The 14,461-nt window shown below is 42.8% G+C and overlaps 1 protein-coding gene across 1 annotated transcript; it reads left to right on the forward strand.

Annotated features, from left to right (window-relative positions):
* Positions 1 to 600: 600 nt before the first annotated feature.
* Positions 601 to 5,133, forward strand: ftr84 (finTRIM family, member 84; the record flags this gene model as incomplete). The annotated part of the gene is made up of 8 exons (XM_080845499.1): positions 601 to 1,170; positions 1,633 to 1,728; positions 2,402 to 2,527; positions 3,188 to 3,295; positions 3,622 to 3,778; positions 4,054 to 4,107; positions 4,429 to 4,485; positions 4,592 to 5,133. The coding sequence occupies 8 exons, from the start codon at positions 601 to 603 to the stop codon at positions 5,131 to 5,133; spliced, it is 1,710 nt and encodes a 569-aa protein (XP_080701625.1).
* Between the last annotated feature and the right edge of the window lie 9,328 nt (positions 5,134 to 14,461).

Genomic DNA, 14,461 nt, shown 5'->3' on the forward strand with positions numbered 1-14,461 from the left:
TAACCTTGTCTGAACTATGAATACACTTTTTTCTTGTTATCAACAAAATAATATTGTCTGATGGTCAATGCTGAGCAGACACGGGCAGTCATGGCCTGGGGGTCAGTTGGTGTTTAGTCAGCACTTACACCACCATGAAACTGAGTTTCGCTGTTTTGTCAGCAAAAACGTCCCGTGGCGTGTTTTCATCCATTAGTTTGCCTGCAAGTGAGACATAGTGATTATATTTTCAGAAGAGACAGACATTAGTACTTTAACAACAAATTTGAAATGATATGCATTGGCCACAAAAAAAGTGTAGAAAACTGACTAATCTGAACGTATAGGCAAGTCAGTTTAGTCCCTGACACACACGCTTCACACATGATCACACTGGTCATGTTTCATCGTCACACCTACTCACACTTTGAGTTTCTGCTGAAATATCTCCCACATGCAACTTCCCTCTGCCTGTTTACTCCAAAACACACCACTCACCTGTGTGTCTCCATCTCCGATTCCCACACTTCTTACAGCACTATATATACCAGTGCTGTATGTGTGAGCACATCTCTGGATTTGACACACAGCACAGCCACACTCTCCCTCTCCAAAGCCATCATGACAGATTCAGCATTTCCAGACACATGTCCCCTCTGCATGGACACGCTGAGGGACCCCGTCACCATCCCGTGTGGGGACACCTTCTGCCTGGAGTGCATTAAGATCTACTGGGACCAGTACGACCACATCGGCGTCTACAACTGCACCCAGTGCCGCGCCAGCTTCACCCCACGCCCTGTCCTGCGCCGGAACATTCCCAGTATACGCTCCCCGGACCCCCATGACCCGCGACCTCTCCCTGAGCTCACACCGTTCCCCTACCTGAAGCAGAACTCGCTCTGTGACTTCTGCACGGGCCGGCGGAGCCGTGCGGTGAAGTCTTGCCTGGTGTGCCTGGCGTACTACTGCGAGACGCACATCAAGCCGCACTACGAGTCGGCCACCTTCAAGCGGCACAAGCTGGTGGACGAGACGGGCCACCTGGACCGCAAGATCTGCCCGCAGCACGAGAAAGGCCTCGAGCTGTTCTGCCGCACGGACCAGATGTGTGTCTGCGTGCTGTGCACCGTGCGAGAGCATCGCAGCCACAACATAGTGAGTGCGGAGGAGGAGAGAACAGAGAAACAGGTGAATTATTAGCCATTGAGTTCACAAAAATGTGCGAATATGTATGTATAAAACCTTTTTTCAAGGAGAATCCTTGAAGGAATCCACAAAAGATAAGACAATTCATTGGTTGATTGAATAATAAAGGACTGTACATAATAAAAGAGGACTGTAGGGTATTACAATCAAGAAGTGGTATGCTTGACATTTAGTTTCAAAACTATCATATCAACTGTACAATAAGACTCAGAATGTGGTCGCATTTTGTTCTGGCTAGCCTGCAAAGTTAACAAAATCTACAGTCATGCGTATCTGTTTCCACAGCCTGGAAATAGCCTGCATACTTTCTAGCTGTTTCATCTGACTTCACTTGGCAGGCCTGTGGCAGAAGAATGATGCTTTCATGGTTTCATTGCCAAATTTAATCAGATGCAACATACTCTCTTTTTTTCTCTCTCTCTCTCTCTCTCATGGTCTCCACAGAAAGTGCTGGTGATTACACAGTCAGATGTTCAGCATATCATTCAGGAAAGGATGAAGGAGCTGCAAGAGCTACGCCATAATGTAGAAGTACTTAAGGTGGGTCCTGCTGAAGTAGAATGTACACCATTGCAGACATCTCCACCACAGCACAGACCTATGACCTGTACCTGATGAGAATGTATTATCAATATATTCCAATGTAAAACAAAGAAGTAATTCATTTACTGTTTTACACTTTTTTGAAAATATTCTGATGAACAAGGTAGCAAATAGCGATGATGCGTAAGAATACCGTAAATGCTATTTGAAAATATCCCTGCACCTACCTTACCACAGCCATCTCTGTTAAAGTTGTAGTTTGTGATTCTAATCCAATACATTTTTTTTGTCAAATTCAGCGGATAACTCATCACGGTACTCTATCTGTCTGTTCTCTGTGTATACTTAAAAAAAAAAAAAAAAAAAACTTCTGGTGTTCGTGTCCTGGCTGGCTCTGTAAATGGGAAACAGAGTGGCTCAGACTGGACCTTTCACTATTCTATTCCATCAACATGTAGCCTCAGGAGCAGTGTAATTTGATTAGCTGTTGAGCTCAAATATCAACAAACTTTTGCCAGAACTGCTCTAATTCGTTCTAATTTGATATCGTGGAGACATCTTCTCTGGTACCCCTTTACCCCTCTGAACAATGTGCATGTTAGATTGCATGTATTGCATAGAAGTACTCTCATTTAATATCTCTCTCTGTCTCTGTCTCTTCTGTCTGTAGGGTAATGCCCATAGAGCGCAGGGGGACAGCGATAAGATTTTCTCTGAGATGCTGCAGGCCGTGGAGCGTTGGCATGCAGAGATCAGCCAGCTTATTCAGGCCAACCTGCAGGCTTCCATGGCACAGGTAGGCATGACTGCCAACCAGCTATGCAGCCCGAGACCCATCGGAGATGTATTTCCAAATCTCTTCGAGGGGACAGACTCTCCGGCTGTAATTATATTGACAGGAAACTGGCAATGAGCATAGCAATGAGCACAGAACAAAGTCCGCTCTGCATGGACGAAAGGGAATTTAACTTGGCAGAATCATTTTGGGAATTTGATACCATGCGCAAAATCCTATGGGCAAACATGGGTGGGTCAGCCCAAATCTCCCACATAACATATCTATAGTTCATGCACAACGGACTTTGTTCGCTACTAAATTTGCTCGTTGGCCTGACATTAGGGCCCTCCATTTGCATAGCACTCCTGCAGTGATTTCAGTTAAATGAGTATCATTTGAACGACGCAAAACAAATATTTTCACTGTATGGAAGGCTGCTGCTAATAGGAGAATGCAAACACTGGGACCTCCATGTGTAAACACCAGTAACAGCCAACACAAAGCAAGTCTATTTCTGTATGTGTATGGTAAAACAAAACAGAAAAGAAGCCTCCATTCCAGTCATTAGTTTTTCCATTGAACCATAGAGTTTCCATAACTCTCAGATGTATAGCAACAAGCTTGCAGAACATCCTCAGCAGTTAAGGGCAGCATGTCTTGTTTGTATGGGAAACACAGGCCCAGGGCTACGTGGAGAGACTGGAGCAGGAGATCATGGAGTTGCAGAGGAGAGATGCTGAGCTCAGGCAGATACTGGACACAGAGGACCACATCCACTTCTTGCAGGTACTCCAAACCCATGAACACACCAAGCACAAAGTCCGTTTAATATCAAGAAGTATATTGTGTGCACTTTATTACAAAAAAACATTTTCATTTTATTTTTACGACTTATCTGTTATTATTCAGGTATTATCTGCTAGGTACTTTTCAGTCTTGCTAGATTCCTCTTTTCCTCTACTTCTGTCTTTTTTCTGTTGCTCATCTGCTCTACCTATGTGCAATTTGTACATCACTTATAATTGAAAAATATAAATGACAGGTGTCGTGCAAACAAAGCTATTAAGACTTCTTCACACTACTCCTGACACCACATTTGTGTTTCATGGCAGAATTTTCCCACACTGTCTGTTCCCCCTGAGCCCATGGTTCCGAAAGTGCTCGTCAACCCCGAGTTCTCCTTTGGTGAGGTCACCAAGACGGTCACAGATATGAGGGAGCACTTAGATGACATCTGCAAGAAAGAGCTCAGCCAAGTCTCCAAAACAGGTACAGGACAGTCACACTTTCTCATGATAATAAATCCTACATAACAAGATAAGGAGGGAAACAAATAACAAAGTGGGCTTGTTTGGGCTTTGTGTGGGTAAACTGTTATATGTCTCTAACAAGTCTTCTATAGAGGATGTAAACCCTATGCCATAGTAGCCTATTCCATCAACCAAGCTCTCAAAGAGTCGAATGGTATATTTGTAAAATGTTCATTTGTAAATAAAGAGACAACAATAAGGACAAAAGCTAAATATTTACATTTTGTTTAACAGTGAACGACACCCCGGTTTATATCCTTGTCCCAAGAACTGCAGGACGCTTAAAAGGTAGGGGAGAGACAAGGGCTTAGATTCCAATGTGGACACGGTCACACAGCATAAAACGCTGTTCCATTTGCAGGTTTACAAGCATCTGAAAGCTAAACATGCAAAACAAAATGCTTTTCTGATGTTTAAAAAAACTACCCATAGTACAGTTGGATGATTCATCAGTAACGTTAAAAATGTATATATGAATTTATATTTAGTCCCTAATTGAAGACAAAAGTGGCTTTAAAGAACAGTTTTCCTGATACTATATATACAAAGACTCAATAAGAATGTAGGCTACAAAGTTATTCACCTATTTATGGTGTGGTTTATCTACAGCACTTCCAGCAAGATCGGACTTCCAGCAGCCCAAACACAGAGCAGATTTCTTAAAGTGTAAGTGTTAGTGCGGAAGCTTTACTGCACGCCAAAACTATATAATTTAGAATGACTGGCTCTGTTAAAAGAGCAAAACAACTAATCAACCGTTTTTTTTCTGCAGACACCTCTAGCCTCACGTTTGACCAAAACACAGCCTACAAAGAGCTGGTCTTGTCAGACAACGGTCGCAAGGCGATCAGGAAAAAGACAGCTCAGTTCCATCCTAACCATCCGGACCGCTTCGATGGATTCTGTCAGATTCTCTGCAGTGAGCCTCTCAGTGGCTTTCGCCACTACTGGGAGGTGGAGTGGACCGGTGAGTTCTCCATTGGTGTTGCTTACAAGACCATCAGCCGCAAAGGCAAAAATTCAAATAGCCTCCTCGGCTACAATGACAAGTCCTGGAGTCTCCTGTGCTCAGATTCTGGCTATTCCTCCTGGCATAACAAAATGGACAAAGACTTGCCCGAAGCTACCCGAGCCTCTCGTATTGGTGTTTATCTGGATTATGCAGGCAACTCTGTGTCATTTTATGCCATCACAGAGTCCATGGAGCTCATTCACAAATTTCAGGCACAGTTTACGGAAGCGCTGTATGCAGGTTTTGGGGTTGGTTCAACTGTAAGCATCTGCACCCCGGGGAACAGCATCCGTCCTTACTAATAAGTCATTGGTACCCTTGGTAACAGGATCCCTAGTATCACATTTCCGCTTGCACAATGCATCAACTCAACACTGATCTGTTTGTTCTGTTAAATATTATAAATAACTAAAATCCTAAATTTGCAAAAGTATAATATCAGCAGCATGCAAGAAAATATTGACTGAGTTTGTGATGGTTTAGGCCTATATTCAACAGGTGATGTGTGCATGTGGCCGAGGTTTATGTATACAAAATAAATACATTATCATATTATTGTGCTTTGTGCAATGTACAGCTGGATTGAAAATATTGGATGATATGAATATAGAAATGGCTAACAGTGATTTGTACATTTCCAATAAACATGCTGCCAAGTGCTTGTTTTATGTTTGTTGAAAATTATCATTGTCAAACAGTGCTGAGGTGGTCATAGAGCAGAATTGCAGCTACAATTGTCATTAGGCCCGTGTGCAGGAATGGGTATCATGTAAGGTCGAGCATGAAAACCAGAGTGCAGGTGCAGGGCAGTGGAAAGTAACAAAGCAGTCAGGAGGGGGTCACTCATACACACCCACACACACTTATACATACACACACATACAGAGATACACTTAAACATACACACACATACAGATATACACTTCTACATACACACATACACACTTACACGCACACACACACAAATACACACATTCAAACAAACACTCAATTACACATACACATACACACACACACAGATTCACACACACCTACACACACGGATACACAATCACACAAATACACACATACGCACACAACCATACATCACACACAAGATAATGCCAATCAAGGCCAAACATAGCCTTTCATCATGTGATAACCAAGAAAATTGGCAGGAGGATCTTTTCTCCCCAAAGCAAAAGTCCCCTCGCAACAGGTGAGCGAGAATATTCCGAGTGGCTAATAATGAGGATAAAATGTGTGAAAGTATGAGGGAATATTCTGATTGGGTCATTTTTAGATAAGGTGATGTCCATGACTTGCATAAACTGACGAATTATGAGTATAAAAGACAATGCATTGGGTCTTAGATTCAGAGCTGTTCCATGGACCAACACTCCTATATTTGGATGATCTGTCTGCAGGATTGAATAAAACTTCAGTTAATCGGAATCCGGACTTCTGACTCTGATTGAATATTATCTCTAAGTTTTTGGAAACAGTTGTAAATTCGCTACAACATGTTCCAGGGGTCCGTTCGGCGTAGAACTGAAGCTAAGTTAATGAATTGTCATTTAAGCATGTTAGGTTAATCGCGCTAAATGAGAACAGGATATATCGGCTCGTCGACGGCTGATCCATATCCTAATCATGTGGTTAATGTCCACCAGGCTAAACTTATCTGCTAAATTGCGCGTGCACGTCCTGCTTCAAAAGGCAGGAAAGGTCGATCACCAAAACCATGATTTTCTAACGGTATAATTGTTATAAACTCATAGAAAATGGCTCTTTTTTTCAGCGCTGGCTAGCAGGAGATGAACAGGAACGCTTATGAAGAATACAAGACCATAATCATGGCAAAATTCAACACCGCCAACGCTGTGAGAGTAAGGCAAGAAGTGTTGTGTGAGGATATCTTTTGGCTGATATCCACAAAAAAGTAGTACACAAAACATTACATAACCAAATCATCAAAATCTATCACAAATAATTCCTTTAATACATAAAAATGAAACACAAACCAATTTACACACACAAAACACATAAAAACACACAAACACACTGACAACCATGACTCATTCTGTGCCAAAACCTACTGAACAGGGCCTCGTTTCCCGATAACGATGTATCTTAACGGCCTACGTGGATTTCCGCGACATCGTACACTAAGTAGCACTTTGTATTTACGTGCGTTTCCCAACCATCAACTTAAAGTCAGGTGCACGAGCGCAACGTGCACGAGTTCTTAAGTAGCTCTTAGGAGCTGTTTACGTCAGGTTAACCTGTTTACGTTAATTGCTGTGAAATTAGCTAGCCTATGCGTGCATCGAACGTGCAATGTGCACTAAATTCGGGGCGGGGATAGTAACGCCATCTCCAGCAGAGAAGCCTATTTAAACTGTGTTCCCATTGTAAGGACATTTATTACGATCTGTCTGAGAGTGGGCTGTCAAAGCTAGCATCATCAAAGTCATACAGTACAGTAGGCTACATACATTCAATAAAATTAACCTACATTTGAGTCCAACTGCATGACCATTCTTGCCCTACACTTACCCTTACAATAAAGAAGTGATCCTATTTCAACCATAACTTCATTTTAAATAATGTCTTTCTTTATGACATTTAGTTTATAGTTTAGACAGCAACGTTGACATCTACAGTATATTCAACTGCATCCACTACATAATCTCAAACTTTATTTGTTGGTAACTCTCCAAAAAGGCTACCATTAACACATTTCTTAATGAAAAGGAAACATGCATCACAATAATACTTCAGTGTAACCTGTACCTATGTGGAGTGCAAATATGTCTTGCCATTACACTACCCAACAGCCCTACGTCTGCTAACACTACAGAATGCATAATTCCTACGGGCAATGCACTAGTTTTGTATAGCCTAATCTTTATTTTCAAATACTCAATATTCTTTATTTCTATTTTGATGGGAATAGGCAGGTGAAACAATGACATTCTCATGATGTGCTATACACAGAAACATCGTTTGGATTTCTTCTACATAATATACAACCATCTAGCTAGAAGCTACCATATAAGCCAATGGAGTGGTGGCATAAGCGCTAAATGTGCCATCAAACTACTGTTTGAAAGCTTCAGTCAAGACCTAAATACTCTGCATTGGTCGCGTAGCACATTTCCGATCAAACCGAGTCATTATAAACATATAAAAAGTTGTGTAGATAGCTTTATTCATGTAAAATATTCCTCGCTTCAAGTAGCCATGTTTTTTTTTTTTAATTCCCGTTTCTTCCGAACGACGGTCGAACGACGCCCCTGGTGGATTACATCGCTAAGTGTGAAGTTACTACTGGTCCTGACCACACGTAGAATTCCTCTCAATGAAAGATACACTTAAGCTAAGTGTGGCGTTGGGAAACCCGTCTGCAACGTAGGAATCCTCTTACGAGCGATTTCAAGTGCTTTTTAGGCTAAGTGCGCGTTCGGGAAACGAGGCCCAGTTCGGCGGTCATATTTTGTAACGCTTTGCGTTACGTCTAGTTATGAGTGCTTTGTTCTCCGCATCGCCGTCTCTACACAAATGTACCACTCGCAAAAAGTTCGACTGTGGTGTTTGAAATAAATGACTTGAGAAGGTCTTGTAAATTAATTATCCCTTGTCGGCTGAATCGGTAGCGCTCATACAAGAACTTATCATGATGGAATAATGGATCTTGGCGATCGCAAATAACTCTCTCCCTACGCTAATCAAACTATCTAGTATGACTCCTTGGTCAATGGGATCCCTCCTTTTGCCGGGGGTGTGGCGAGCTTATCCAGCTAAACTTAGGTTAGCCTGCCCTGGAGCAGGTTAGTGCTAATTGATATGTTACTATGGTGATTTATCGAAAGTTGCTTCGCAGAACCATAGCAGGGGCGGACTGGCCATCGGGAATACCGGGGGAATCCCCGGTAGGCTGATGGCCCAAAACACCAGCCCACCACCTTTCTAACCGGCCCATTCCCTTTGCCTGTCGGTACAATGGAAACCGAGTTAAACCGTGTTAATCAGCCCAGGCGTTAATTTCTCTAATACCTATATTATTGTTAAGGCACTGACTGAGTTTTATACTCCTACTCGCGATCTGTCTTCACACTTATGGTGATTATTTTTCGATTATTTTTCGAAAATAGGAATCTTCTTGTGTTTTACGGACTTCGGAAGTCCAACGTAAAGATCTCCACCTTATTAATGTAAACCTGAAAATTGGTTCTTACACAGCCGAAGTGTTCTCAGCTGTGCGGATTGAGGTAGAGGATTCTTAAATTTGGATTTGCATACATACACGCAACACGCCCCGCCAGGGCACGCAACTGTAGTGACGTGTGCAGTCAGCCCTAGCCCTTGGTTCTACGCATGCGCTCAACCCAGTTTGTGAGGGATTGCACAATCTGAAATGAGGCACAAGTTGTCGCTGCCTCTGTCAATCTTTTCCTGAGAGCCAAGATAAGAGCCAGGGTACAACGTACACCGTAAGTTACACTATTAAAAAAGTGCTTTCAGATAAACGCACTATTAACGACGCTAATGCAAACCCATTTTAACGACGTCAATATTTTTCTCGCGAGATTAACGTTCTTTTTGGCCTCACAAACTGTGTCGTTGTTTTTTTCATGCTGTTGCAACCACTATTAACCTTAGAAAAACTACAGCACCACGCTGGATACAGCGTTTGGGCTTGTTTGGTTTGCGCAAATGAAGCAAGCTTCACTGTTGTCTGAAAATGTCAACAGACTTGTCTGTTATAGTAGCTGGCTAAAAGCAAAGAAGTAGTAGGCTTACCTTCTATTGGTAACCTAACTGTTACGGTTCATTGTTAAATAAGAGGCCTGACTGCTATGTTCACAGCAAACTTGAAAAAAAAAGAAATTATTAAGCCATGGTTTGACTGCACTATAGGCTGAGTCCTTGTTTACCTGAAATGTGCACTTTAGAATTTTTTTTTGTACCGCTCTGTTTGGCAATGTTGTTTTTCAATAAAATAAAACATTTGCATAAAGCAAGCCAATCCACTTTTCCATGTTGATAAGAGCATTACAATGAAATGAAAATAAATTGGATAAAAAATAAATGAAGGGACATTTATAATAGATAAAAAAATTGCGATTAATTGTGTTTAAATATTTTAATAGTTTGACAGCAATAATTACAGGTATATTTATCTAATACGCTTCGTAGTTATATGTATAACCATCTGATACTAGCCCTGAGTTAAGCATATTCATCTAGCAAACTATACCTACCTTGGAGTGTTACAATAGCCAGTATAATTTTTACCATGTGTCCATCCAGGCAAATAGGTGGATCCAAATGTTATCAAAAACAAACATATATGCTGTAAATTCTTTGTAATCATCCAAAATAATGTTAAGTGTATGGGTATTTTTCCCAGTAGGCCACTGACTGGTCGATACGTGCGATGCTTTGACTGGGCAACGCAGCGTGTACTGAGTCGGCAGTGTACGTGTACTTAGCGGGCGGCGCGCTGTGTATTGAGTGGGCCGGTCTGACAGTAACTCCCGGGCCACTTTTTTCCCCTAGTCCGCCCCTGACCATAAGCCAGCCACCACTGACTACCACTAGAAGACACATAATCAAGAAAACCACCACCAGAGTGACGAAAATGTCCTCTGAACATGGTGCAAAAGAAGCTACACTTACTTGGAGTCATGCATGTTCTGACTGTGAAAATAATTTCACCAGGCTGTGGCAGTTGCGCTGACACAAGTGTGGGCCGATGCCATTTGCCTGCCAGAAGTGCGAGGTGACCTTTGCCTCCCGCACTCAGCTGGCACAACACCGGCGCATCCACGGCAAGATCCTCAGCTGCCCCTACTGTGGGAGACTCTTCCGTGACAAGTTCAACCTGCGCACACTGGGGAGAGACCGTACCAGTGCCAATCCCTTGACTGCGGACTACGTTCGCTCAGGAGAAGGGCATGCTGGAGCACCGGAACATTCACACGGGGCAGAGGCAATTCGTATGTCATGAATGCGGGAAGGGCTTTTGCCACAGCCGAACCCTAAGCAAACACCGGCAGCTGCATTCTGAGTTGAGGCCTTTCCTCTGCACGTTGTGTGGGAAGACATGGATAAATATGATGAAAGATGCATTTTGATCTGAAGAGTGGAATATAATGGGGTATCACAAGGGACAGAAGAATGGGATTGGCAATGGGGAAAATGTATCCAGGAAAAAGAAGAAAAGAGGTTAACATGATTATCAATAACTTCACCGAAATATAAGGGCATTTTTTGCTATAAAGATGAATCCTTTCATCATCTAATAGCCAGCCATCAACACACAATAAAAGAAGCACAAAATCTGTTTATAGCTGTTTTTTTAAAACTATATACAGCAGTTCTCACAGTTTAACAACGTATCTTGTTTCTCTTTGTTTATGTTATGGCAATTCATTTTATATGGTTTGATTTGAGTTTGTTTACCTTCAAAACACCTGGACTTTCCCTGTACTATCATGTTATTTTTTTTCCTTTGCAAAGCCTAAAATATAAATGTCTCTTTCTACTACCTAATAAACCAGTTCCTCTGTAAAAGATGAAGTATTTTCCACCTCGTTGGACAATTAAGGCCAATTATAAGGTTCACTGTGTGTGCAGCTGTTGTTCAGTCAAACTCTGGCAGAGGGCAACATTGAGTGCTACTGTGCAAATACTGCCTATCATAGATGCATGCATATCACAGAACAGTGACGTGCAGTAAGGCAGTGTGCATTCTAAAATCACAACTAGATGTCATTCAGCACAAAAAGGGTATGGCGTACAAAGGTATCAGAATCTGAAAGAATTGGTGCAAACAATAAACATACACAATAAACAATACAAATATAAGTTATTATACACATATTAAGTTATTAATTATAAGAAAAACTAAATATAAAATATATTTAAAAATGTACAGAATATATTAAATGGAAATAATGCAGAACTAGTGTGCAAAGAAGAGTTCAGGATTAGTCCGTGTTGGGGGGCTGGGGTCCAGGGCCTTGTTAATGAGGCCAGCCGCAGACGGGAAGAAGCTGCTCTGGTGGCGTGAGGTTTGGTCCTAATGGACCGCAGCCTTCTGCCGGAGGGGAGGGTCACACAGAGTTTGTGACCAGGGTGGGAGGGGTCGGCTATTATCTTCCCCGAACGCCTCAGGGTCCTGGATCCATACAGGTCCTGGAGAGATGGCAAATTGCAGCCAATAACCTTCTCCGCTGAACGAATGACACCCTGCAGTCTGCCTTTGTCCTTGGCAGTGGCAGCAGCGTACCAGATGGTGATGGAGGAGGTGAGGATGGACTCAATGATGGAGGTGTAAAAGTTCAACATCATTGCCTTTGGCAGGTTGAATTTCTTCAGCTGCCGCAAGAAGTACATCCTCTGATGTGCCTTTTTGGTGAGGGAGTTGATGTTTAGCTCCCACTTGAGGTCCTGGGAGATGATGGTCCAAGCGGATGGACTCAACACTGTCAACTGGCGCGTCTCTCAGGGTGATGGGGGTGGGTGAGGCTGGGTTCTTCCTGAAATCTACTATCATCTCCACTGTTTTCAGCGCATTGAGCTCCAGATTGTTCTGACCACACCAGGTCACCCGACGGTCAATCTCCCACCTGTAGGCAGACTCATCCCCTCCAGAGATGAGCCCAATGAGGGTGGTGTCGTCCGCGAACTTGAGGAGCTTGACGGACTGGTGACTGGAGGTGCAGCTGTTGGTGTACAGGGAGAAAAGTAGAGGGGAAAGAACGCAGCCTTGAGGGGAACCGGTGCTGATGGTTCGGGGGTCAGAGACATGTTTTCCCAGCCACACGTGCTGCTTCCGGTCAGAGAGAAAGTCTGTAATCCACCTGCAGATGGAGTCAGGCACACTCAGCCGGAGAAGCTTGTCCTGTAGCAGAGCCGGGATGATGGTATTAAAGGCAGAGCTAAAGTCCACAAACAGGATCCTGGCATATGTTCCTGAGGTGTCCAGGTGCTGGAGTATGGAGTGAAGGGCCATATTTACTGCATCGTCTACAGACCTGTTAGCTCTGTAGGCAAACTGCAGGGGATCCAGTAGAGGCTCAGTGATGGTTTTGAGATGCCGCAACACAAGCCGCTCGAATGACTTCATCACAACAGAGGTCAGAGCTACGGGTCTGTAGTCATTAAGTCCTGTGACCTTTGTTTTTTTGGGGACAGGGATGATGGTTGAGGTCTTAAAACAGGCTGGTATGTGGCATGACTTCAGTGAGGTGTTAAAAATGTCTGTAAACACCCGTGACAGCTGTTCAGCACAGTGCTTTAGGATGGATGGAGAGACAGAGTCTGGCCCGGTTGCTTTGCGGGGGTTCTGTCTCCTAAAGATTCTGAAGACGTCCCTCTCCATAATGGATAGAGTCTTCACCGTGGTGGGGGAGAAGGGGGAGTGCTCTGAGGTGGGCAGCTATGGAGAGGCGCAGGCCTCTGCTGTGGTGGGGAAGATGACGCTGATGAGCTGGAGCTGGTGGGTGGTGTCACAGGGGATGGTATCAGGACTGTATCAACTATGGCTACCAGATTCTCTGTTACTCTCTAAAACACAACTGATATGAGTTAGCCTCCTTAAGCATCATCCTTAGCAAACTCACAACCACCCAGTGTTGTCTAGTCTAGATGGAATATTTACATACAGTATGTAATGGAAAATAAAAGATTTGCATAAGCTTACACAACGGCAAAATTCCATCATACTGGCACGAACACCCTGTTGTGGCAAGCGCAGCTGAGAAGGCCATTTGTTATGTTCTTTTCAAAGAATTTTTGGAGCCTGATGAAGTCGGTTTAAACACTTGCTTAACTATTTATTAATTTTACTTTTTATTCTTATCTTGCGCTTGTAAATTACTTTAGTTGGTTCCATTGTGCCTTTACAATTCGGAGGGGTTTATATAGACATAAGCCTACTGCTGATTGGGTAATACCTATGACACATTGAATAAACCTAGTATACCTCAAGTCTTGTAGCACACCGTTTTCAGGTTGAATGAGCCACTGAAGCAACGCATTACACAAGGGACGCAGTATGCATGCATGCATCAGTAGGCCTATATCACAACATAGGCTACTTGAAAGTAGAGAGTTGACAGTGATTTAACTGCAAATTCATCTATATAGTTTGTAGTTGCAAAAACCAAAGAAGAGGCTGCCACTAAACTAACTGCAGCTTAAAACGTAATTCCTACACTTGAACACAAATAAAACAGTCTGTATGTTCTTCTCCAAGAAATCATCAAATGCACAGCACCCTGATGTCTTTATTGAAAATATAGAAAAGCTCACAGCTGTATCTGATTTTACACAAGCTGGTCACAAGCAAGTACAACAGCTCTGAAATCAATAGAGACCCTCTACAAGCAGACCTTAAAAACTCTAGACCAGAAACCTATCAGCTATCACCACTGCCATATAACAACAAAGTATAACTTATTCAAATATGACAGTTTCTTACAGTTTTTGGATGCCTGTCTCATTCTTGAAATATTACATGGGCTGGCACCTCCATCATTAAATGAGTTTATAAAGCTGAAGGATGCCAATGGCTTGGCAACTAGGGCAGTCACCAGGGGAGACTGTGTTATACAGTATAGACACAGTACGTTTGGA

This window comes from Sprattus sprattus (assembly GCF_963457725.1).
Source record: "Sprattus sprattus genome assembly, chromosome: 1".
NCBI classification, from domain to species: domain Eukaryota; kingdom Metazoa; phylum Chordata; class Actinopteri; order Clupeiformes; family Clupeidae; genus Sprattus; species Sprattus sprattus.